This window comes from Macaca mulatta, chromosome 7, assembly GCF_049350105.2.
Source record: "Macaca mulatta isolate MMU2019108-1 chromosome 7, T2T-MMU8v2.0, whole genome shotgun sequence".
NCBI lineage: Eukaryota > Metazoa > Chordata > Mammalia > Primates > Cercopithecidae > Macaca > Macaca mulatta.
The window spans coordinates 44924785-44951307 of NC_133412.1; the positions used below are offsets into that span (position 1 = coordinate 44924785).

General features: G+C 38.4%; 1 protein-coding gene across 1 annotated transcript in view; it reads left to right on the top strand.

Moving 5' to 3' along the window:
* IQCH (IQ motif containing H) overlaps window positions 1-26523 on the top strand; it is a 158209-nt gene that overhangs the window by 47091 nt on the left and 84595 nt on the right. Inside the window, exons 6-8 of the mRNA XM_077939630.1 lie at window positions 4710-4793; window positions 8917-9092; window positions 20185-20376. Of these exons, the coding sequence (XP_077795756.1) occupies window positions 4710-4793; window positions 8917-9092; window positions 20185-20376 (452 nt within the window). The remainder of the gene's footprint in view (window positions 1-4709; window positions 4794-8916; window positions 9093-20184; window positions 20377-26523) is intronic.

Sequence of the window (26523 nt, forward strand, 5' to 3'; positions counted from 1 at the left end):
GAGAACTTCCTTACTTTTTTGAAGGTGAATCCATTTGTCCCATTTGGTTTGAGGATGTTTTCAAAACTCAACAAAGGTACTTCTACGTTTTCTACATCTTTATAACAAAATTCCCTAATCCCCTTCAATAGCCCCCAAAAAACAACTATCAGTTTTATTTTAATCTAACTGACAATGGATATACTAAATAAATAACCCAGATAGAGCTGTTTCTTGCCATCTTTTGAAATCCCATCTTCTTGCTCTCTAGTATCTTGTGCTTTCACACTTGCATAAGTAATTAAAACCTGATTACAACCACAGTGTCTAGATCATAGTTCTCTATTATTACAAGATGCTGATGTGCAATCATTTGTGAATATATCACGTGTCCTCTTATTTTTCTACCATTAGAATACCAAAGTTTTCTTATGAATTGGAGCAATTCCAGATTATCTCTGTATCAATGTCACTCTTCTTCATCTTTCATCCAGTGTACTCTCTTGAGTAGAAGAGAAAGGGATGAAGTAAGCCTGAGTATGCTGCTGGGAGGGTGTGATGCATTGAACATCACTGATCACGAGTTTCAAAATGAGGAAAAGGTTGAGAACTACTCCTCCAGACCATCAAACTGAGGCATGAATGACTACCATCCCAGGCCAGGGTGATGAGATAAACAGCTACTAGTTGGTAATCAGGAGTCTGTTGGTAACCTCTTCTCTGTCTTGAGTACCATTGTAAGAAATAGGACTTGGGAGACAAAAGAAACTAGGAGTCAACCACAGGGTAAGAAGCCGAGTATTCAAGAACGTGTGATCTGCTGCAACAACGGGCGTGTCACAGAGGCATGCACCAGTGCCAAGGGGGCTCAGTCACTCAGCGTGACCTTGCTCATGTTCTTAGATTTCTGTGGTTACTCTGAAAGAAAAGCCAATCCTAGCAGAGCTGGTTTGCTGGATGCAAAGAGGCAATTAGTATCATCTGATAGATGTTTATGCAGAAAGGGACTGGGAAAGGCAGTGAAGGTAGAAATGAAGATGGAGAAATGATTGCCAGTAACCCTTGATGAGCAACCTTGGTTCAATGGAGGACCAGAAGTAGTAGATGAATAACTTCAGAGAGGCAGCTCTCAGGTAACCTTCTTTGATGTAGAGACAATAATATTTCACAACTACTTATTTGAGAAAAGGTGGAACTCTCTATCAAACTAGGAATATTTTGCAGGAAGTGAGTATGGCCATAGGAATATTTTGCAGGAAGTGAGAATGGCCATGAGAAAAGAGGCTGTGATCCTTTCTACAGTGATGAGGAAGAGAGAGTGCCTCTTTCTGCTAGTGTTGTATTCTGTGCTAATGAGGACCTGGAAAAAGCTACAAATCCCACTTACCACTCTTTGAATTCTCCAGAAGTTCTCCAGCTTACAGAACCCAATTTTAGGAGAGTTGAAAGAAGGAGCGATGAGAACACACAGGAGAAAGGGCTAAGAATTTAAAAGACAGGCCGGATATGGTGGCTCACCCCTATAATACCAGCACTTTGGGAAGCTGAGGTGGGTGGATCACTTTAGCCCAGGAATTTGAAAGCAGCCTGGGCAACATGGTGAAACCCTGGCTCTACAAAAACTACAAAAATTAGCCAGATGTGGTGGTGTGCACCAGTAGTCTCACCTAATTGAGAGGCTGAGGTGAGAGGATCACTTGAGCCCAGGAGGTTGAGGCTGCAGTGAGTTGAGATCGCACCACTGCACTCCAGCCTGGGCAACAGAATGATACCCTGTCAAAAAAAAAAAAAAAAAAAAAGAATTAAAAAGATTATTTGAGTACGGGCTTCACACATGTTTCATTCATTTATTTGACTGGAGATTTCACAAGTGCCTGCTCTAACGTAGCTATGAGTCTGGTTGCAGGAGCTAGAGTGGTGCAGGTAAAAGAAGAGATGGACAACAAAGTAAACAACCAAGCAAAGAAATATGTAGTGACAACATGAGAAAAGGGTGGTGAAAAACACGTGCAAGAGAATGACAGTGAAGGGAGACTAAGAACTTTAGAAAAGGGTGGTCAGGCATATAACGCATGATGTTGAGGACCTTATTGCCTCAGTAGAGACCTAGCAACTCTTCTCTTCTGCTTCCCTCTCCCACTTCTAAGGACTCTGACAATTACACCTTGTCCAGCCAGACAATCCAGGATAATCTCTTGATTTTAAGGTCGGTTGATAGCAACCTTAATTCCATTAGCAACTGTTTTTCTTCTTTGTCATGTAATCCAATATATTCACTGGTTATGGGTATTAGAACTCGGACATTTTTGAAGAGCCATTATTCTGCCTACCACAACAACTGAAAATAAAAGTGAGAAAAGAGGCCAAAGCTCTTTGTCCCTTCTGGAGTTCTTCTCTGCTCACACTTGGAGAGTCTTTTATTTTCTATAACTAAATTTCTTACAAGAGCTAATATGTAGTATCTAAACTGTATAATAATTGGTAGGTTTATGTGACCTTGGACAAGAGACAAGACACTTACCTTGAGTTTCCTTATCTATAATATGACAGGATTGAGGATAATGGTCTCTCAAAACTCCCTCAGTGTTCCTAATCAGACCCTGGAAGAAATAATGTCATTGTAGATTATATTCCAAAGTGTAGTGTCTCATCGCCACTGGGCATGTCTACTGAACTCCCGCAAACCACGACATCCTTGTTGATAGTTTCCTGGTTAAGTCACTGTTATATTTAGTGTATGCTACCAACATTGATGAAATCTTTTCACCTGTCAACACATGTACTTTATGGATGTATAAAACAAAACAAGTCTGACTAAAAAAATATAGTGACTCCCAACTTCTGCTCTGCTGATGTCATTGTACATTGCATCGTATCTCGTCCATGTAGAATGGTCTGTTGCTTGTCACAGAGTTTGTTGTTGTTGTTATATGTTTTGGAAACACCCATACCTTGTAACATTAAAGTACCTTGTGTTTATAAAGCACTTTACAGCTTACAAGATGTTTTCATATCTGTAACTGCATATGATTCTCTGTAACAATGTTCCAAGATTAGCATACACTTCTTTAAAATGGGTATATTCTATGTAGACATTTTATATGCATTCTTGATCAGTGGTAACAGAGGTCCCAAGTAATTTGTTGGAAAACTGACTTCAAACAGTGGAATGGAACACAGACTTATTCACTCACATGCTGCATATGTGGCAACAAAGTGATCAGACATCTTTTATATTTTAAATTGGACATCATCTTAATGAGACATATTATACTGCTTTTATCTTTACTTTTGAAAGGCAATGCAGTCATGGAATACCCTCAGGCACTTTTCTTAATCACACTTTATTCTTTAGGCATTTTCCTGCCTTTTTATACTCTTGCTATATGTTATCCACAATACATCTTTCTAAACATTTATTTGAATATAGATAAAATTATACATATACAAAATCCCAAGGTATGATATTGCAGTCACACATAAAGACATTGGAGTTGTAACTGCCTATATTAGCTTTTATATGTGGAATGGTTCTCTAAATTATTTGAGAGATTAATAATTTTTCAAAAATGATTCGAACAGCTCATTTGTCCTTCTGCCTCTCTCTTTAATTCTTAAGTCCAGATGCAAAGCAAAGAGAGACTTTTAGATGATTGTAAAGTCATTTAATTTCCAGACGTTGTCTAGTGTTTAAACACCGACATCAAAGCAAAGAGTCAATTATCAGAGTTCATTTGGTCTGAAGCCCCATTGCCTGAATTGCCATAGTTTTCCTTATGCTGAAGAGGAAATGTGTGTCACATCTTGAAGCTGTGGTATATAAAATCACTTTATCTAGAGCAGTTTAACTTGAAACATGTGTTTGGGCTCACTAACCACAAGGAGGCATTGAAGCATCTCTTCAAAATGTGAAAAGCAATTTTATGAAGAAAAAAAGAGTTACAGTTGTTGAATTTCATATAAGCAATTATACCTGCTTGTGAGTACGCATGCTTTTTAAGTTTATGTTTTGATTCACTTTTTTTTAATGACCTGAAATATCAGCAGAAAGTGTTTCCACTGTTGTTTCTTTTGTGAGAGATTTTTGGACAATAGTAATCCATATGTGTTTTCCCTTCTGCTCTGTTTCCAGTGGAAATGAAGGCAAACTGCAGGACTTTTATTAGTACTGACAAAGTAACTGCATTAGCTCTTCTTGCCCTTTGAAGGTTAAAAGTTCTTTTGACTGTGAGCAGAAGTTGATTTCTTTAGTATATGAATTATTTAAATATGTATTCCTGACAGCAGGGGATTTATCTGAAATCTGTGTGTCACTTAAGAATGATTCTGGAACACATTTTCAAAATACCACATAGGAAGCTCACATTAAGAAGCCAAAACAATATTTTTTTAACCTGAGCATAATTTTCTTACGCATCCTTGTAAACATTCACATTTCATGTCAGAAATTTTCTCCATGTTTTGTCATCTTGATTCTTAGCAGCCTTGTTGGTATTAGAAAATGTGAACCCCTCTGTTACAGAGTATGTTGCTTAGCACATCTTCCAGAATAATGTTTAATTCCCCCGAGAAACAAGCACCTCATTCTTCGGGATTGGTTTGTTTCTGTAAGATGCTTCAGAGAAAATGTTTTCCTGGAAATATGGACTGTGACATTTTGAAATTCTCTTGTGCCATGTTGCTATATTGACTTGCTCTTTCTGCCTTCTGACACCTTGTTTGCCTTTTAGGGTATTCCCAGCCTGTGAGAGAACATATTGCCGATTTCAACACACAGCAGAACACGCAGCTGGGGAGGCTGTGTGACATCTTAGGTACAGTCAACAGTTTTACACAAGTGACTCTTTGGAATGTTTATCAGTGGATGTTGATAAAATGTTTTATTTGTTTGTTTGTTTGTTTTTTGATTATTTTTTCCCTCTACAAGGAAAAAGCTCAGATTTTTAATCTACTTACAGGGCAATTCAATGTTTTATTTTAAAAAACAGATTTGTAGTAAAATCAGCTTGAATTAAAAAATGACATTTTAACCAATTTACTTGGACAGTTTTCTAGATTCTCTTTGCTACAGGTTTAGATCAGAATTTCTCTCCTGTAAACCAAAAATCTTCTTTATTTACTGAATCTTGCAGTGAGTGAAATCAAAATTTTACATTCGTGTCAGTCTTGTCTCTTATAATATCTGGGGAATGAGTGAAAGGTGGTATCAGAAATGAAGCATTGTGTTTTCATAAGAAGAAAGAGGGGAAAATGAAGATAGAATTTTAAAAGAAGGTTTTATTTAAATATAGAGCATCTTGTTATTAGAAAACGTGAAGTGCCTAATGGAGGGAATTTTTGGAAATACAGACCTTGATTGAGTGATGTGTACATCTTTGTGAAAGTCAAGTTCTGATACTGGTTTGGTCAGTTCTTAGTCAGGCACCCATCCGGAGCCAGGCAGGAAGGATGCCTGAATGTGACAGCTTTGGTTGACACTATTCAAGGCCCGGGTTCAGATTAGGCTCTAAGAATATAGGTTGCAAAAGCTAAGCAATAACATTGAATCTGTTTGTGAGATACTTGCCAAAAATTCAAGTTTGTTACATAAAAATTAGATTTTTATTAGTTATCAAATAAGAACTTCTTTGTTTTGTTAAAATGCAATTTCTTTGGCCCTTATTTAAGAAAAACAAGGAAGACTTTTAAATGATGAAGGACCAACTTAGCTGGCTCCCTGGAATGACATACTTTACATTATTCATATATATTTCAGCATCATTATTATTTTATAAATGCCATTTGGTAGCAAAAAATACATCAGTACTAGAAATTTACAGTGTCCTAAAATAATAATCATAATTGCTTTAATCTATTATCTAGGCACTAAGATTGTTTTTCAGCATTACAAAAAATTTTTTTAATGACTTAAGATTGACTTGTTAGTATTAAGCTATTTCAACTAAAAACCTGACTGGATGGAAACCACTGAAGTTTAGCGGAGGGCAGACTTTGCTGTAATTTATTTGAATTAATCTTTTTCTTCAGCTTTTTATATCCCTTTCTATATATAGTACAAGCCATCACCAAATAATTTCTTTATAAAAGATTCTTATTATTGGAAAAGACTTGAAAGTATTAGGCTTCTATTTTAAACAACTCAATAATTCAGTCTATCTCTACCTGCAATGGAATATTTTGCTTATATGAACATTTCTGAGAGATTATGAGCCAAATGCCTTTTTCTTGGTACATAGTCTTTATGATATAGCAGTGCAATCATAAAATGTCTTCAAGAGGAGTAATGAAAGTTTAGAAATAGATGAAAAAAAGTACTTTCTTGTGAAATAAAAATGTGAATAAACTAGAAAAATAAGTAATAATTTCATGGAAGAATGGATAATTATCCTTTATGGTTTTTCTTTCTTATTCAGGGGAAACAAAGATAATCCAGTCACACTGGTAAGGCTGGTCACTAGATATTGTCTGTGAATTCATGGTTCTCAAGTGGAGACCCCAATGGCTAGTTCCTAGATGAGTTCAGCAAGAAAGTGACTGATTACTGACTAGCAATCAAAGAAAGCTTCATCTTCGTATCAATTCCTTTCCAAAATTACCTGTCAGTTAATTTTGAACATGTGTAAAATTAACCCATGATAAAACCCATTAATACTGAATATTAGAGTTGGTGATATGTATTCCTTTGCCAGAAATGAACAGGAAAGGTGAAATTGGCAACATGATTCCTTTTATCATTTGTAACCTAGAAATTTCTTCCCAAGAAAAAATTTGCTTTTCATCTGCTACAGTCTATAAGCTATTTTTGTTGTTTTTCTGCCCTATTCTTTCATACTTAAAAAAACTCATTCATTTGATTTTTAAAACCTCTATTGTAATTTGGTTAGATGCTAGTCTCTTCTTCAAAACACAAGACTTCGAATGACTGATTTGATGATTCAGCAATTGGATGCAAGTTATTTACTTACTGTCTTCTCAGTTAATTTATTTTGAGGTTTATGCTTCAAAATTAAATGGGAGCCACCTAAATATTCACATGTATGCAGCACCTGCTGTGGGCCTAGCACTGCGCCAGTTCAGAAAACACCCCTTCTAGGTCTCTGGAGAGGGAGATTTCTCTTGTATGCCTTGCGTCTAGGCATAAAAGACTTTCTCAACTTTGCAAATCTCTCCATAATCCCTTCAGTCAGTTCACAAGTGTTTATTGAGTGACTCCTACATATTCCACACTGTGCCAGGGCTTGGGGGAATATAAGAAATAGTACAAACATTGCCTTTAAGGAGCTTGGAGAGACAAGATTAATAGATTGGAAACAATAGGATAGAACACAGAGGACACTACTTCATGTTAAATCTTGAGGCACTGATCAAAAGGAACGTAGGGAGCCGGGCGCGGTGGCTCACGCCTGTAATCCCAGCACTTTGGGAGGCTGAGGCGGGCAGATCACGGGGTCAGGAGATCGAGACCATCCTGGCTAACACGGTGAAACCCCGTCTCTACTAAAAATACAAAAAAGTAGCCGGGCGTGGTTGTGGGCGCCTGTAGTCCCAGCTACTCGGGAGGCTGAGGCAGGAGAATGGCGTGAACCCGGGAGGCGGAGCTTGCAGTGAGCCGAGATCGCGCCACCGCACTCCAGCCTGAGAGACACAGCGAGACTCTGTCTCAAAAAAAAAAAAAAAAAAAAAAAAAGGAACGTAGGTGTGGGGGCAGCTGGGAAGTCACTGTTGGCCAGCCTAGTCAGGGTGGGCCAGGAGCACATTCACACACCCGTGCTGTTTCTTGAGCACTTACTATGTGCCAGATGCTGCACCATATACTTTCTGTATCTTCACTCATTTAATAGTGTCTAAAACAATACGCCCCAGGTGGTTGTATTCCCCTTTTTACAGATGAAGAAATGAATGCTTAGAAAGGTTAAATACCTAGAATTTAATCAGTCTATGCTCTGTATATATACTCTGCCAAACCAATCAGAGAAATCTTAAAATCCCCTCTTTGCCCTACTTGCCTAAGAAAACGTTTACAGTGCTCCCTCCTCTGAACTTCTTTAAGTATCTGGTCTGTGTGCTTCATCAGCCCACAATGATTGCTGTATTTCCCTCCACGTTTAGCCCAGGGCTTTGCCCCTACAGACCAGTCAGCTATTTTGTGAATGAATGGATGAACAAATGAATGACTTCATTGACTGCTGATTTCCTATTCATACTCCCTGAAATATTGTGCAGCATGGAGTGGATACTCTCATTTCACTATTCCATTTGGATGGGATATTTAATTAGGGTTTCTTGTGATGTTACATGTAAGAAGCACATCTTAAGAAGGAGAAAAGTTAAATTAAGGCAGTGTTTCCTTTAAACCAAAAATCACAAAACCTGCTTTTTAAGTAATATACTCCTCTTTGGGAATCAAGCAGGGGAAAGGCTGGTTTCCTGAAATAATCATTGCTATGATTATAATCAGACCATTTATTTGAACAGGACATTCCCTAAATTGGCCCTGTCAAGTCCATACAGAATAAGAAATTGCAATTTCATCAGCTTTGTAAAGTTAATAGCTCTGTTTTATAATTTACTGAAGTTAATGGAATAAATTTTTAAAGCAGTATGCAATTCCTGTTGATGTTAATGGGAGTTGTATGGCTAAATCCCTATGTATTATTTGAAAGTACATTTCCAAGGTATCTCACAGCCCTCCTTCTGAAGGAATCATTGCATCTATTTTTTTTGGTGGTGGTGTTATTTATATTTTCTTTAGAGAAATGCTGAACTGTAAAAAAGCCAGTTAGATTGCTCAGATAGTACAAAAGCAATCTAAATTAACCTCAACATGGGTTTTGGATATGCTCTTTATTTTAAACTGCACAACATCAGTCGGATGCCAGAGTTCATAATGTCATTTACCTTCACACCAGTAATTAACATTGTGCCTGTTGTTTTTAGATGCCAATGTGAATGTCATCTACATCTGCTCCCATCATATGAATGATGAGTTAGTGCTGTATTACAAACAAATCCTAAGTCTACATGCAGCCGTCAAATCGGGGAACCTTGAGGACAGAAGTGACCTGCAGGACAGGATCAAAATTATCACCCCTGAAGCTGTAAACATCTTCCCCGTGAGTTTGTCTTCTAATTACTACGGTTTCAGGGATGCAGTAAAATTAAATTGGAAATTTTATAACTTGCAATGCTCTGGTACACATCAGTGAAATATTATTGCAAGTGTAACAGCTTTACTGATTAGACTACTAGTTGGTCTGTAGGAAATAAATATTCCAGTTTAACTTTCAGACTCAGTGGAGCTACCCCTGCCCAGTTTCTCTGTAGTCGTAGCCTAATTCCAGTTACTAGGTGGTACCATCAAGTAGGTGGATTTATAACATGCACCATTCCTTTTTCTTAATTTTGTGTGGAGGACACTAAGGCAGAGAAAGGCTGGGCCTGCCCACAGTCACAAAACTAGTTAGGAGCAGAACTAGACCAGGCCCTCTCTTTTCTGATCCACACGGGTACTCCATGTTTTTTTCCCCTGAGGGGAATTTGGCTTGATTTACCATATCAGATGGTTCCTAATGAAAAATGTTCAGGTTTTTTTTTTTTTTTTTTTAATTGTGCTGATTTTTTAGTGAATGGAATGAACTCTGAGTGAATCCTATTCCTAGACAAGAGGCTTTGGGAAATTCATGGAATGATAAAGGCAGCGTTCTAGAATAAGGCAGTACAAAAGACGGCTTAAAACGAATTTATCTACATTTTAACAAGAATTTGAACTTTCCATGTTAACCAGATAACAGTTTAATACCTAATGGACTATGCATTTTTGAGGAGACTTTTTTGGTGTAATTAAAGATAGCTGTTTTCATTTACAACTGAAATGCACCAAAGTCAACTGTCTCTCTGTTGCCAAAGTGATTGCATGCTATACATAGGGAACATCTATGTGTTGGGTGACTACCCGTTAACACTTCAGATGTACCATGATTTGACCAAAAAAACAGGGGGTTTGGGGGAGGGACCTAAGGAAAGGCTTGCCAGGACTGGGGAGAGTTTCGATAGCATTTCTACTTTGCTGATACTCACTGAATTGTTGTCAGGATTTATTCTTTTCTACCAAAATGAACATTTTATTTTTTCATAACTGGACGCCTCAGTATTCCTTTAAAAACCCTCTGCTCAGTTTTGTTTCATTGGCACTTTTGGCTGTGAAAGAGGAAGGCGAGGACAGGGGCTGGGGAAGCAAAAGAAAGGACAAGTGGCAAATCACTGCCACTTACGTACATTCTTGGGAACCTTCCAATATCCTCCACCAATGTAAGAATTTCTTTGGTGCTTCCTAGTTATTGTTTGGCCTCACTGACACAGTTACTATGGACATTAGGGTGCAAGGAAGAAAAAGAACTACCATTAGTGTATAGTTAAATTCCTGATTTTCTCCAGCCAGAAAATTGATCTAATGGCTGCTAGCTATTAGTAAGGAGTTTCTGCACATCTGAAATGCCCATATACATTAAAGAGGCATAGAATGGGGAAGGGTCACTAGATTGGGGAGAAAAAAAAGTGAGAAAACTAACATTTTTCAAATTCTTAGCATACAGTTTCTTTTCTTTCCTTTTTTTTTTTTTTGAGACGGCAGAGTCTCACTCTGTCACCCAGGCTGGAATGCAGTGGTGCAATCTCAGGTGACTGCAACCTCCGCCTCCCAGGTTCAAGTAATTCTCCTGCCTCAGCCTCCTGAATAGCCGGGATTACAGGCATGTGCTACCACTCCCAGCTGATTTTTGTATTTTTAGTAGAGACAGGGTTTCACTATGTTGGCCAGGCTGGTCTCAAACTCCTGACCTCAAGTGATCCGCCTGCCTCGGCCTCCCAAAGTGCTGGGGTTACAGGCGTGAGCCACCATGCCCAGCCCAGTTTCTCATTTGATTCTCAGAATAATGCATCAAGATGGAAAGATAGCTCTTTTTATCCATCTCTCTTTATGGCTGAGGAAACCAATACTCCGTTTCTAATCCAAGGTTACTAGTAAGGCCAGAGTGTGAACCACAATCTCTCTACCCCAGAGCAGTATCATGAGTTGGAATGACTGCCTTGCTCCTGGATGACCTGGGGCCTTGGGCAAGCCCCCTTACCTCTCTGGTCCTCATCTATAAAATGAGATCCTGGATTAGATCATTTCAGAGTCATCTTCAACTCTATCATCCTATTACCTGAGAACTGTACCCTTGCTAGTCCACTATTTGGCTTCTAAGCAGGAGACAGGCACTCACAGATGCACATAGTATTGGTTTACATCTTTATGAGTAGAAACAAACAGGCAAGGTTTTAAGTACTTAATAGTTCTCCTCATAGCTCAAGTTTAAATTATTTGAGTAATTACTCATAAGCAATCAACTTTTTAAAAATGCAAAAATTAAATTCTTACTTTCAAATCAGTTATTGTTCATGTTTGGTGATTGCTTTATTTGTTTTTAATGGGTTTGAGAAATTGTATCAGTGCTGATTTTCATTTAAATGGATGGCTATGAGATTTTTTAAAGCATGCCAAAAATCTGTTTGTACATCTCTCCAAGTTACTATATGATTCTTGAATTTGTAATGGTAAAATGTGCTCTTTATAAAAGTCATTATGTCTATTTTTAGACATTTCAGTGTTTATGAAGACATCCTAAACAACTACCTTTTATCTCAGGTCAAAAAAAAATCAGTGGTGATAAATTAAATGTAGCTATAATTCAATGGAACTAGAAACATTTTAGATTTTGTCATCTGTGTCAATCCATTGCCTGGATCTGATGATACTGATGTTCTCCAAATGGTCATACAAGACCTGTGATTAGTGATACATCCTTTGCCATCACTCATTCACATTTAAATCTGTATTAAACACATATGGAACACAATATTGTGGCAGCATCTTGCCTGGAGTCTAGGGCATGCCCGCAGATGACTATAATACTGAGTCGGGTAGAGTACTTGCCAATAGAAACAAGCAAACCTAGAGGAGATGGAACTCCATCCTGGCTGGAAATGTGCTCAGAATGTTAACATTAGGTTCTATTGCTGCGTCTGCCATCCTCCTTCACATCTCAAAAACCCACCAGGTCTTTACTACTCACTCGATAAAATAAGGAACTTGTGGCAGCAGTGGCATGTCAACTGTGTGAGCGGGGTTTGAATCCTGCTTCTGCTGTTTACTAGCTGTGTGACTTTGAGCAAATCACTTGAGGCTTAATTTTCCCATCTCCAAAATAGGGATAGCTAATTGATTCAATGTCATATGGATCAAACGAGAGATCACGTCAAAGGCTTTGATCTTGTGAACTTACCATGAAAAGATTGCTGCCTTGGAATCCTCTTCTGGGTGCCCTGAAAAGCTCACCACAGACATCGTAACTCAAGTCACCTATTTAGTTCAATTTTTTTACGTGTCTTCATTGGAATAATTTACGGGAAAAAGAAAATAGTGAAATAAACAAGGAAGAAAGACAGTGACTAACCAGATGGAAAACACAAACCTGCCAGGTGTTATCACTGGCCATTGTCAAATGGAACATTGGGTTTCCTAGAACTGCATTCTCAGAAGTATGTTTTTTCAATGGATTTAAGGCCAGGTGCAGTGGCTCACACCTGTAATCTCACATTTTGGGAGGCCAAGGCAGGTGGATCGCTTGAGCTCAGGAGTTTGCGACCTAGCCTGCCATGTCAGGCAACATGACAAAACTCGGTCTCTACAAAAAATACAAAAATTAGCCAGGCATGGTGGCACACGCCTATAGTTCCAGCTGCTTGAGGGGCTAAGATGGGAGGATCGCTTGAGCCTGGGAGGTCGAGGCTGCAGGGAGCCGTGTTTGCACCGCTGCACTCCAGCCTGGGTGACAGAGTAAGACTCTGTCCCTGCTTCTACAAAAATAAATAAATAAATAAAAATAAAAGGATTTAAAATTACAGTAGAAAAGGCATATTGCATAGATCTAAGGAACTTGGAATAGAACACCTAATCTGGAGGAAGGGCCCAATAGGGGAAATCATGTAAATCCTTGTCTCAGAGGAGCTCTGTTTTTGCCTTTTAAAATTGTGGTAAATTATATATAACACAAAATTTACCATTTTAACCATTTTTAAATGTACAGTTTGGTGGCATTAAGTACATTCACACGTTGTACAACCATTGCCACTATCAATTTCAGAACTTTTTATCATCCCAAGAAGAAACTCTGTACCCATTAAGCAGTAAGTCCAAAAGAGCTCTTGTTTTAAAGGGAAAGTTATTTCAGAGCTGGAAGGACCCTAGAGACTTCTCATCCAACCCCTCATTTGAATATGAGAAACAGACTCAGAAAGGTTGAGTTTTCTAAATCACCTAGCAAGTCACAAATTCAGACTGAAATGCAGGTGTTCTCCCCAGTCCAGTTCTCTTTCTCCCATACTCAGGAATTATCAGGAATTATACTCTCTGACAATCTGCAAACTGGTGCATCTGATATTCCTTGAAACAATCACTTAGCATTTCTCCATGTTTTTATGCTGCAGTAAGTAGACAATTTTTCACTAGAATTGGGGTAGTAGATGCTAGTCTATAAAATCCCTTCAACTCCCTTGAGACTCTGGCACTTTTACATTATATTAATTGTGTAACATTTTAATGACTTTATTTTTTATTTTTTTTGAGACAGGGTCTTACTGTGTCACACAGGCCAGAGTGCAGTGGCATGATCTTGGTTCACTGCAGCCTTGATCTCCCTGGCTCAAGGGATTCTCCTGCCTCAGCCTTTGAGTAGCTGGGACCACAGGTGTGTACCACCACGTACCTAGCTAATTTTTTTGTAGATAGGGGGTCTTGCCACATTGCCCAGGCTGGTCTCAAAGTCCTGGGCTCAAGTGATCTGCCCGCCATGGCCTCCCAAAGTACTGGGATTACAGGTGTGAGCCACGACACCTAACCTGACTTTATTTTTAAGAGGGTTTTCTCTATAAAAATAATTATTACCATTTGTTGAGCATCAATGCTGTGTATTATACTAGGAATTTTACATTTGTGATCTTATTTTAAAAGCCTTAGAGCAACCCCAACAAATGGGTAATTTTTATTCTTATTTAACAGGTGAAGAAACAAGCTCGGGGGGGTCTAAGTTACTTGCCTACATTAATAGAGCTTATAAGTGACAGAGCTGGATTCAAAGCCAGACCTGTTTCACTTTAAAGCCCCATCACTTTCCTGTGTGCCATGCTGCCCTCTTCTCTAGAGGGAGGAAAACAATCTTGGATTATTTTATTCTATCCTTAGGTAATGTCTTTCCCATGCCCATCTTCACCTGATAAAATCTCACCCATCCTTCAGAATTCACCTCAACCCCAACCTCTTTCGTAATAATAGTACCAGCTAACATTCATTAAGTCTTTATTGTATCCAAGGCACTGTTATAAGTAATTTACATACATTATCTCATTTAATCCTTACAGCATCCTTATGAGGTAGATACTATTATTACACTCATTTTACAGATGAGGAAACGGAGGCACAAGGAGAATGTGTATTTGCCTTTCCAACTCTCCCCACCAGCATGCCTCTCGAGGGCTCGGCAGATCCTTAGGGCCCTTCTCTGCCCCGTCTCAGTTATGTGTTAACTGTTATTCGTTCCCCACCTCTCGAAAGCAGAAACATGATTGTGTTAGTTTTGGTGTATGCTGACCATCTAGCTGTTTCCTCTGCCCCCATTAGACTAGCTAGAATTATTTATTTAATTGAATAAGACAGTCACATGTATTGCTGAGCTGGGTCTAACTAGTCAAAAATAAAACAAAAAGAGTTTTTCACTGAAAAATGAATTTGAGTCTTGCTGAAATTTTCAATTATTTTCTATTTGTGAATCCTTTCCAGAGTTGTTGCCTAGAACCATGATAATCATTATAAAAGTGCATGTTATCTGAAGCAGATTTAGTAGTAGAATTTTGGAAGGAGGGTGTCAGGTCAAGTGCCTTTTTTCTACTCAAGCATTTAAACAGTTGCCAGAGTAGGAATCTATATAGTAAAGAATGCTATGGGGCTTCTTTCTTCATTTTTTGTATTGATTTTCCAGACACTTTAGTGTTAAACCATGCCAGAAGTGTTGCAGAGATGAATCACTATTACCCAAAGGCCGCCAGCCTCTTTTCCTTCTGACAGAAGGATAATTCCACGTGGATCAAATAAATACAGATGTGTAGTAATTAGTTCTATTCCCAGTGAGCCTATTTCCAACACACTAAAGATGTGAGCGATTACGGAACCTCACCCCAACAGCTTTTATCAATTTAAACTGCTAAACAACAGGATAGGTCATAACCCAGCCTGCTATTAATAATGTATTTATTATGTGCAACATTATAAATTAGGTGTATGGACTAGAAAAAAGGACACTTTTTAACAATAATAATATGATCTTCCCCCAGAAGCATCATATGTGCCTGGCCACTCACCTGATGTACAGTCCCAAGGCAATCAAAAGAATAAAACATCTCATCCGAGGAACAGAGGCCTACATCGTCAGCGGGCTCCTCCACAGAGATGATTTAGCTGTGGCCGATATGTTAGACATACCCATCCTGGGCTCTGAGCCTGAACTAGCTCATCTTTATAGTACCAAATCTGGAGGTAAACGTGTCTTTGACAGTGCCAATGTGGCAGTTCCTCCTGGAATAGATGACATTTATAGTCAGCAACAGGTATGTGGGGTGGACAAGTGAAGCTCTGTTCAAATATTTGAAACATCCTCTTGATCTTGGACAACTTCCAAGTCTTGTGGAGCCAGCTCTACCCAATGAAGGATAGGTGGAATAGTTGAGTTGATTTGAGGGAATCTATTTTATTTATTTATTTCTGAGATGGAGTCTCACTTTGTCATCCAGGCTGGAGTGCAGTGGTGTGATCTGAGCTCACTGCAACCTCCACCTCCCGGGTTCAGTGATTTCCGGCTAATTTTTGTATTTTTAGTAGAGATGGGGTTTCACCATGTTGACCAGGCTAGTCTCGAACTCCTGACCTCTAGTGATCTGCCCGCCTCAGCCTCCCAAAGTGCTGGGATTGCCAGCGTGAAGAACTACGCCCGGCCTCAGGGAATCTACTTTAGAACTTTGTGTTTTAAAGTATTTTCCTGTTAGTCTTGCAGAAATTGCTGGAATTTCCAAACCCTTTACTCATTTGGAATAAGCACTGTTAAAATGTATGTATCATTTGGACTAATCTGCTATCAATGTTTAATGCTTTAACATGGATTAATTCATCATCATATCAGCCAGTCATTAAATAGGATCCTAAGAAATAGGAGAGTCAGTTTTCGCTAAAAGCAGTGGGTTTGGAAAACTCCAGTGAGTGATCCTCCCCACTGGGTCAGATTGCAAAGGGCCTGTGAACAGAGGGCTGCAGACTTCCTTCGCTCTTCAGGAAGCGATCTAAAGGGAGGAGGGGAAAGATCTCAGAAAGGGGAAGTAAGGCAGCTCCAGGAATAAAACTGGGGAAGTAAGACAGCTCCAGGAATAAAACTATCTGTTTTTGGTTTTGCCTTGGACCAAGTGTGTGGCTATGCATTCTTCCAGCAGATAGTCAGGGCCTAAAACATTAGGAGAAATGTATTAGCCACTAGAAACGTTTTCTCTTTGAGTTAGCCCTGGCAGGTGTTCTTCCATTTAACTGCCATCTGTTTTCATAATAGAGAAAATTAAAAGACAAATGGCTGTTAACATTTCCTAACCTCTGTTTCAGTACACCTCTTGACCATTACTCTGAGCCAATCACAAATTATCCCCCTACCCACTTCTTGGGAAACCAGAGAACCGTGCACAATGAGTCAGTTTGTGAGGGACGATATTTAGGGATCCCCTCCTACTCTCAGTTGCCTGATCGTGATGCTCTGCACCTCACAGCCACTGAGCTAAAAAATCTAGCCTTTCAACAAATCATACTTTGCAGAGATTAGTTTGAAGATACTATTAGCTTATTAAATTGCCCACAAGTATTTCACTCTTGCTAGAGTATTCTTGGGCAATTTTCATGGGCTCATGAAGGAGGTTTTTCTTAACGGTATCACAACCTAGGAAAGTCGCAGGCAATTTTAGCAGGAGTGGAACAGAGAGGCTCCCCCTGAGCTGTTATATCACTTCCATTGTCATTAGCCACCACTGGAATTTGAAGATAACAAGGCAGATTGCTTGACTCTGCTTCCCAGCAGAATATCTATCTGGCTGTTACACTTATTACAAGCGAAATACATTTTTAAATGATACTATTGCACACATGCACTATACATTAAACAACCTTCAAAACTTTAACATGTATGTGCAATATTTATATTGAGTCTTGCCTTCATCTTCACTGAGGAAATCTCAGGCAATCTTTGCTATGAAATATTTCAGAACTGCGTATGTTGATTATAGTTAAAGATGCAGGCACATTTAATGCAGTAAAATCTCCCTCTAGTGCTAGTATTCAGAAGTATGACTAAAAACCTCCTTAGAGACATATCAGATTTGAGAGATGTCATTTGACCTATGGTATGTGCAAATTGTATAACAATAAACCAATATTTCACCTGAGTTCTACTCTGCTTGTTTGGAAAACATACATCTGAGGTCATCAAGAATTAAAATACTCCACTGAGATTTTTCCAGATAGTGACTACCCTACCTAATCTATCTGAGCATGTCAGCATTTTGAATCTACAGATGGGGATGAATCAATAAAACTGACTTTTTACCGATATGCATCATAAACTTAAAGCTGGTGAAAGAAAGCTGCAATTATTTTAACTTAGGTTATTAAGTATTTCTGACTTTCAGTTGGACTTTAGCAGTAATTATTTTTCTGCTCTTTACCAGGATAAAACGAATCACAGCTAAAAAAATTTATTACATCCTTTGAACAGATAGACTGAAACAGAAAAATGATAAATATTTAGAAATAGCATAAAGTCATTTTGTTTAGGATTAATTTGTTTAAATCTAGCATGAACACAGTGAGCATTTCCTGTTTTGATCCATAAAGTAACTATAAAAGTTCTCTTTCTGGAACATGCTCCATGGGAAATATTGACAGCTTTGGTTAAATAATCAAAAATGGCGATGCTATTTTAAAGCACTGTTCAATTTTCACTTAAAGATAGCACATAATTCTTTCCAGTGGTGCAGTCTTTACAATACTATTGATCCTTTTCATTACTGTAGGGGATCCATCAACAGATGCCCATTTATAGGATTCTCAGAAGCAACAAATAATAGGATTTGGAAGAAATAGATAATAATTCTGTTAGTAGTTGAGACCTCCAAATATATAATATAACTAAATATGCCATTTTAAAAAAATCTATGCCAGAACACCTTTACTAACACTAGCAAAAGAATTGTATCTGATGTTAACAGGCCAAAGACCGTTTCTACTTCTGCAAAGTGTGATCATCATACAGCAAAATATGATTAAATGTAAAATCTATATTCTCAACACATTAGAGAAATAAGGAAACAACTTTGAAGGCACATTTAAAAAACCTTCCTAGGCTGTGCTCATCACCATATGGTTTGTAGACCGGAGTTCTGTCATTTAAACACCCAAATTATCAATACAAACTACTTGATAATTAGGGAGCTAAGATAATTTTAATTTTCACCCTCACTGAATACCCCATAGTTGTATGAGGTTTCCAGAGAACCCAAGTATGGCCATTTTGCTATCTCTTCCACACTGCCGTGTAGTATAGTATCCCCAGGAAGATTTGCTGGACAGATACAACCCAGAAGAACAGATCAGGCCTTTAATCAAAATAACTTTAATCTGATAGCTCCAAACCTCAACAGAACTGTAAACCATGAGTCCTTTCACACTCTTTAGTTTAAAAAAAAAAATTGTGGGCAAAGAGAACTGATCAAAAAAGAGGATAAGAGTGTCACAGAGTTCTTCCGTACAGAAAACCACAGCCAAGAACGGCATGGGAGGGCTCGCGAGACAAAATGCTTAGTGTTATTTTGTTGCTTTCTGGGAAGCATAGACTGGAAAGTCTGATTAGGAAGACAAGACAGAAAAATCATTTTGTAATCTAATGAGGTATTTTTCTCCCAGGCTCTGCCAGGAGAGTATTACTTATAATTAAGTCATCTTGCTATAGACTTTTATCTGATTCAAACTCACCCCAAATGGCTTATTGACTGTAAGGAAAGTGGCTTCTATTGCTCCTCTTCTGACTTCACCCTTCTCCACCTCTCTGTGGGTTGGGATAGGCAGCACAGTGAAGAGGGAATGAGCATAGGTTTTGGAGTCAAAGCAACTTGAATGGAATTCCTACTCTGCTACTCAGTGCTGTGTGATTGTGGGCAAGTTATTTAAATTAGCGGAACCTCAGTTTATTTACATATAAAAGAAAACTAATAATGGAGTCCACCTCATAGATTATTGCATTAAATGAGAAAATTCATGCACAGAACTGAGATGAGCCAAAGGCCTGTCTCCTACTGAGAGTTCAGTTATCTTAGAGATCATCATCATCATTATTCTGATACTTGAGCTTGGAGTACTGTTCTGTCCCTTAAACTCCCATGTGTTTGAGCCCAGTTCTTGAGGAAATGTTTCAAATAAAATGTCAAGTAGGTGTGTATTCCAGGAAGGTTGCTTTCACAAATGTTTTATCACCTTTATCTGTCTTCTTCTATAATATACTTGTTTATATCACACATATACTAAATTCGGCCAATTGGCCAGCCAAACAAATGTATTTCTTGTACATTAATGAGGAAAAAATTAAATGTTTTATAGTTTATAGCAGTGAAAAGCTCAACAAATCCCCAAACAGTTAAAGTTTTCAAGACTATAACTCTTTATAGTCTTGAAACAATTAAAACATCATTTGAGGAATCAATAAGTAAATGCATAATTCTGCGAAAAAGAAAGAAAACAATATTAAGATTCAATTACAGGTATTCAGGGATTGTTTCTTTTGCCTTCAAAAGCCAGCAAAATGATAATTTCAGAATTTCTCATAATAAGACTTGCTTTTAAACATGTCTTTGGTGTCACTGGTTAATGGTTTCTTCACATCATATTTATATCCCTTTAAACTTCTTTAATCTGTCTTAATAACTAGAAGATAACCAAATGAACTGACCATTAGAAGTAAAGACACATGAGAAGTACAGTGGAATCCCAGGAAATGAACTGTATTAAATGTAGCTGTGTCTTCGGCCCCACAGATGATAGAGCAGCTGAGTCAGCTGATAACTGATCACCTGCAAATACAGCGCTGGCTCTTTAAAATGGACTCTGAGTTCCGAGGAAATGGGACTGCATTTTGTGATATTCCTTCCTACCTAAAGTGCTACAAATGGGTGCTCAAGGAGAGTAGCAGATATGGCCTTGAAGACTGGAGAAAGAAATGGGCACAAGTGAGTATTCAATGGTGACTTAAACCCGCAGTGTCTGCGAACAGTTAGGGGATGAAGCAAAAAGTTCAGCTAAGAGATGAAAGTACTTTCCTCTCTACTTAGCTCTGTCACCTGCCAGCAGTGCCTTTCTTGGGACCTTTTTCCTTATATACACAATGAATGGGGATTGACTGAGTTCTTTTCTTTTTTTTTCTTTTTTTTGAGATGGGGCCTCACTTTGTTGCCCAGGCTGGAGTGCGGTGGTAAAATCAGGGCTCACTGTAACCTCTGCCTCCCTGGCTCAAGCGATCCTTCCACCTCAGCCTTCTGAGTAGAGGGGACTACAGGCATGCGCCATCACGCCTGGCTAATTTTTTCTGTGTGTGTGTGTGTGTTTTTTTTTTTTTATTGAGACAGGGAGGGTCTCCTTATGTTGCTCAGGCTGGTCTCGAACTCCTGAGCTCAAGCAATATGCCTATCTCAGCCTCCAAAGTGCTGGGATTACAAGTATGAACCACAGTTTGGGTTATTTTCAGTGTTTCTTCTCTGGGCCCTAAAAGTCCTCATTCACATCTTGAAATTGATTATGATAATTAGGAAGTAATTTTTTATCACATTCAGGTAACATTACAAATCTTATAATTTGCCCTAAGTGGTTCTTGATCATGTGCTTCTAACAACTGTTGTTATTAAGCTAGCTGTATTTTATTATGAGATAGAAATTCTATTAGTGAATGGTTGTCACCTGGAATCGAATGTATAATAGCATTCTGTCAGCAGTCATGTTTTTGAAGACAATTCAAGGAAATTTATGTAACTGCTGATCCCTGTGAGACGCTGAGAAAATAGTACATTCCAGCCAGAAAATCTCCCAGCAAAAGCTGAGCTGTAGGTAAGAAGTCTTAGCATGAATGGACGTGTATAGATTTTTTGCATGCACATTTGTGAAGGGATGAATCGTACAACCTTTTAGTCCATTCCAAATTTGCTTAATTAAACTAATTTTATATGGTTTAATATATAAATTAAACCTGCCATTCTAAAACTATCCTGCTATGCATCCAGAAATCCCCAGACTTGCCTGACTTCTCTTAATCCCAAATCTCTGTTTTGGCTGACCTGCTGGTTGAAGGATAACCGATTAGGAAAATCTCAACACAAATTCCCTTAACTGGTTCCTTCCCTACCAGCATACATAGCAGTGGGCTGTGCAAAGTGATTTGCGTCTGCTTTGCGCATCCCACTACGGAAATACATGAATCAAGACACAAGTGATAGAGAGGGAGGGGCACACTGGAGGGAACCACATTATTCTTGGAAAGTGGAGTGATGAATAAATCTAGAGAACAGTCAGGAGAGAGAGTTCCCTTTGACAAATGTGACTGGTTTCCCCATGATCTATTCTGGGCTTCGTTCCTCCCTTCCATCAGTAAATGGACTAAATGCAGTACCTGTCATGGCCAGCTTTTTACATATTATTTAAAGGATACTAAAATGAATTACTCTTTTGGATAAATATAAAACAAAGAAAATGTATTTAATTTTGAGGCCCATAGAGATTTCCCTTATATTCTCTTTGAACTAGATTTTATTTCATATTGTATAGTTTTTTTTTTAAAGCAACATTGTTAAGATGAAACCATAAAAATATGGCTTTTTTATTTAAAACATTGAAGTGTTAATGTGCAAAGTATGTGTTGGCTTCAGTATTTCAAACCAATAATTTTTAAAGAATTCTGTTGACATTAGACTATGATAAATTTGAAATGTTTGACTTTAAAAAATATTTTAAATACTGACATTTGGCTGCATTTAGAAGCCTCACTGTGCATTATTTAAATTTCAGTTATTTTAAACCGTAGCATTTTTAATTGGCACCAAATACATTTGGCACTGTTGTTAATGTTATTAAATGGAAAGCTCTTGAATAATTAATAATCTATCTAAATCATTTTTTAAAACTTAACAAGAAAAATATAATTATTTGGAAATCTCTTTACAGTCTGAAGCCAGTGCTTAGCCATGATCTGAAGCCAAAAATAAAAATAAAGTAGTTCTGAAAAGGTGCCTCTTTTTTTTTTTTTTTTTTTTGTAGGAGCCTATTGACATTCTTTTGCCTTCAAAGTGAAATCATATTCGGAGTGGAGGTGAGCTGCAGCCTCCATTGAGTGTAGCTATTGAGAATTTAGGATTAGAATTCTCCTTTGTTCCAGAAGACCATCATAATGGTGCACATTTAGACATCAAAGCATTACTTTACGAGCACAGGCATGTTTTAATGTCCTATTACAGTTTGTAGACCTGTTTCTTTTGATAATGAAGATGTTGTGTCATCAAGCCTAGCCTGGCACATACAAAACATATGCTGGCAGGTTATTAAAAATTTCAGCTTCTTGATGAAAGACTATCCTGCAGGCTAAGAGTCCAGAGAAAGACTCCATTCTGGGAGAATTATTAGAAATGAGAATATGACTGTAAGCACTAAATTATGTTAATACTTACAAATAGCATCATTTGCATAGCAGTTTATGATACGATACCATGATTTTTTCTCATTGGTATGTTGTAGGCAACAGATTAAAAACAGTGCTGTTTATGGAAGTTTGAACTCTTGAGATTCTCTTTCATCTTATGCAGATATTGGTTTTAGATGTAGACAGGATTCAGTGTAGACTCAAGTGTCTAGTATAAAGATCAGCCGGGCCGGGCGCAGTGGCTCACGCCTGTAATCCCAGCACTTTGGGAGCCAGAGGCAGGTGGATCCTGAGGTCAGAAATCCTGGCTAACATGGTGAAACTCCATCTCTACTGGAAAAATAAAAAAAAATTAGCCAGGCGTGGTGGCAGGTGCCTGTAGTCCCAGCTACTTGGGAGGCTGAGGCAGGAGAATGGCATGAACCTGGGAGGCGCAGCTTGCAGTGAGCCAAGATGGCGCCACTGCACTCCAGCCTGGGCGACAGAGCGAGATTCTGTCTCAAAAAAAAAAAGAAAAGATCATCTGGCTAGGCGTGGTGGCTCATGCCTGTAATCTTAGCACTCTGGGAGGCCAAGATGGATGGATCACCTGAGGTCAGGAGTTCGAGGCCAGCCTGGCCAACATAGTGAAACGTCTCTACTAAAGATACAAAAAAATTAGTTGGTGGTGGTGGTGCACACCTGTAGTCCCAGCTACTCAGGAGGCTGAGGCAGAAGAATTGCTTGAATCCGGGAGACGGAGGTTGCAGTGAGCCGAGATCACACCACTGCACTCCAGCCTAGGCGACAGAGTGAGACACTATCTCAAAAAAAAAGAGTCATCTCTTTTTTCACTATGTAATTTGGAACCAGAGTTATCTGGCTGGTTATAGTTGAGAATTAAAATAGTCCTGAAGTCAGCAGATGCTGAAAAGTTGTAGTCACCATTAAAAAAAAAATCAGTAGAGACATGTAGGTGATTTTTAGGAAAAGCAGAATGTTACATGATGGCCAAAATGGAAACAGAACACAACTCTATCATTTTTTCTCGGTGACTTGGTACCAAGCCTATTCTCTTCATCCTACCAGCTAACAAAACCTACTTCCCCCAACAAGTTCCAGTAAACTCATTCACTTAAGTACTCTGCTCGTTAAGTTTTAATGAATCCACACTCTTGCACACACTCCAAACTCCCCGTTCCCCAGTCGGGGGTATTTATTTTCATTTAGGAGGAATAAAGGCTTAAACAAAGGAAGGCAAACATGTAGGAGAGAAACATTCCTGGGTAAACTCACCTAAGACAGTCTAGGGAGACCCAGGCAGACATTTACTGTGGGTACCAGTCCTTGGGGCTTTTTTTTGTTTTTTTCTTTATGGGTGTTTTCCTTTCCTCAATTCCTGGGTCATTGGCTTAGTGGCAGTGATGCTACTGGTGACACTGCTTTGCAAGAGATCTTTGTAGAACAATTTCTGTGTGTAGAGAACTAAGCCAGTTCACTTTCAAGTTTCTCTGTGCAGCCCTTCGTTGGGCCTCTGTTACCCTGGAGATTCTGGGATGTGGTCTTGGCATTACTGTTTTACCACTTAATGAGAAAAAGGAAATTGAACTGGCTCTTGAATGCTTCTAGTAAACATTGCTATTTTAGCCCTTTGCAAGAGCAGTTTTACCTTTATTTGTACTTTGGTTTACTTTGTTTGACATTTGATACTAATTTGGGGATCACCAATGGAGGAAAAAAACTAATTAGACATTTTTTTTTTTTTTTTTTTGAGGTGGAGTCTCACTCTGTCGCCCAGGCTGGAGTGCAGTGGCACGATCTCGGCTCACTGCAAGCTCTGCCTCCTGGGTTCACGCCATTCTCCCGCCTCAGCCTCCCGAGTAGCTGGGACTATGGGCGCCCGCCACCACGCCTGGCTAATTTTTTTGTATTTTTAGTAGAGACGGGGTTTCACCGTGTTAGCCAGGATGGTCTCGATCTCCTGACCTCGTGATCCGCCCGCCTTGGCCTCCCAAAGTGCTGGGATTACAGGCGTGAGCCACCGCGCCCGGCCCTAATTAGACATTTTATATTAATTTAGGGATCACAAAGGTAAGAGAAGAACTATGCCTAGAAAAGGTAGAATAAACTACAGTTGTTTTGCCTCCTTTTAGAACTAAGGCAGCAAACAAAAACACAATTACAAAAGAGAATCATTAACCATTTCATGGCATAGAACTCCCTGCATCTCCACCTCCATTGTGAAGACCTCTGTCCATTCAGAATGGCCCTGGAACTAGGTCATAGGAGCCATTGCAGGATGGCAGAGCTCGTTGTCCCGTGTGGAATTTAGTAGGTATTTATTAGGTGATCCCAAAGAGCCACTGCTTGTAATCACATCATTTTTAGAAAAGTTTAAATATAACAAGATTTAAAAACTATTTAACCAAATAAGTACATAATCATTTCCCCAAACATAGTTGTTTTCATTTTTGTGTATTGATTTCTAAATATGCAGTATTTCTTTCTCATGGCTACAATAATAGTGTATATGCTAGTTAAACATCAGATCTTAAATATTCTCCATGTTTATACATAGTCTTCACAATTAGTAGGTGCATAATATTCTCTCATATTGATGAACTCTAATATATTAAACAATTCAACTAAGTTGGAAATTTAGGCTGTTTCCAGCTTTCACTTTTTGGCGGGGGGAGGAAGGAGGGAGGAAAGATTTGTTTGTTTTTATATTTGGTTTTTGTATACACCTCTTTTTGCTTCTGTTGAGTTACTTCCCTAGGAGAAGGACCCAGGAGTAGAATATTTTATGGCTTTTGTTACATATTGCCATATTCCTAAGAAGATAGTACCAATTTCCAAGGCACCTAGCGGAGAATAATCATACTAGTTTTATCACAACCTTACCATCAGGGATATTATGAACTATTTGCACTTTTATTTTAAATCTAAAAATCCAACTTCTCATTGCTATGATTTGATTACTAGCAAGGGATATTCTTTTCTCATGTCCTTATTATTTGTGTTTTATATCAAAAGCACAAGATTTTTATTTTTTTTAATCTAGATTTTCTAGGTTAAGAAAAAAATCTAGGTTATTCTTTTTTCTAGTCATGAAACTACATATAAATGATTATTGTTCACTTGTTTTTATATTTATTTTTATGTGCTAAAATCTTGACTTCTTAGATTATCTTTATGTATTTAGTTGTTGCCAGAACACTGAAATTAAACATTTTGTAGATCTATGAATACACTGTTAAGGTGTTGACATTTCTTTGTATTTCTTTGTCGTCGTTGTCATCATCATCATCATCATCATCATCATAAATACTGCAGAGTACCTACTGGGTACCAGGTATTGTGCTAAGCATATTACCTGAATTGTCTCATTTAAACTCAGAAAAACCGTGAGGTTTTTACTCATTTACTTCCATACCAATTTAAGGTATAAGGAAGGTATTACTATTCTGTTTACAGATGAAGAAACTTATTCTTAAGAAGTGACTTGCCCAAATTTATAGCTAATAAATGATTGTGCCTTGCTTTTAACCCACATCTGACTGCTGCTAGCCCAGTGCGTCTGCCACACTGAGCCAAGTACATTTAGGAAAGACCTTCTTATTTGAAAGTCCTGGAGAAGTGTTCTCCTGCAGGTCCTTGCCTTTGTGACTCATACCGTGTGCTGCCCTTGTGGCAAGTTTTCTGCTTTCCAGAG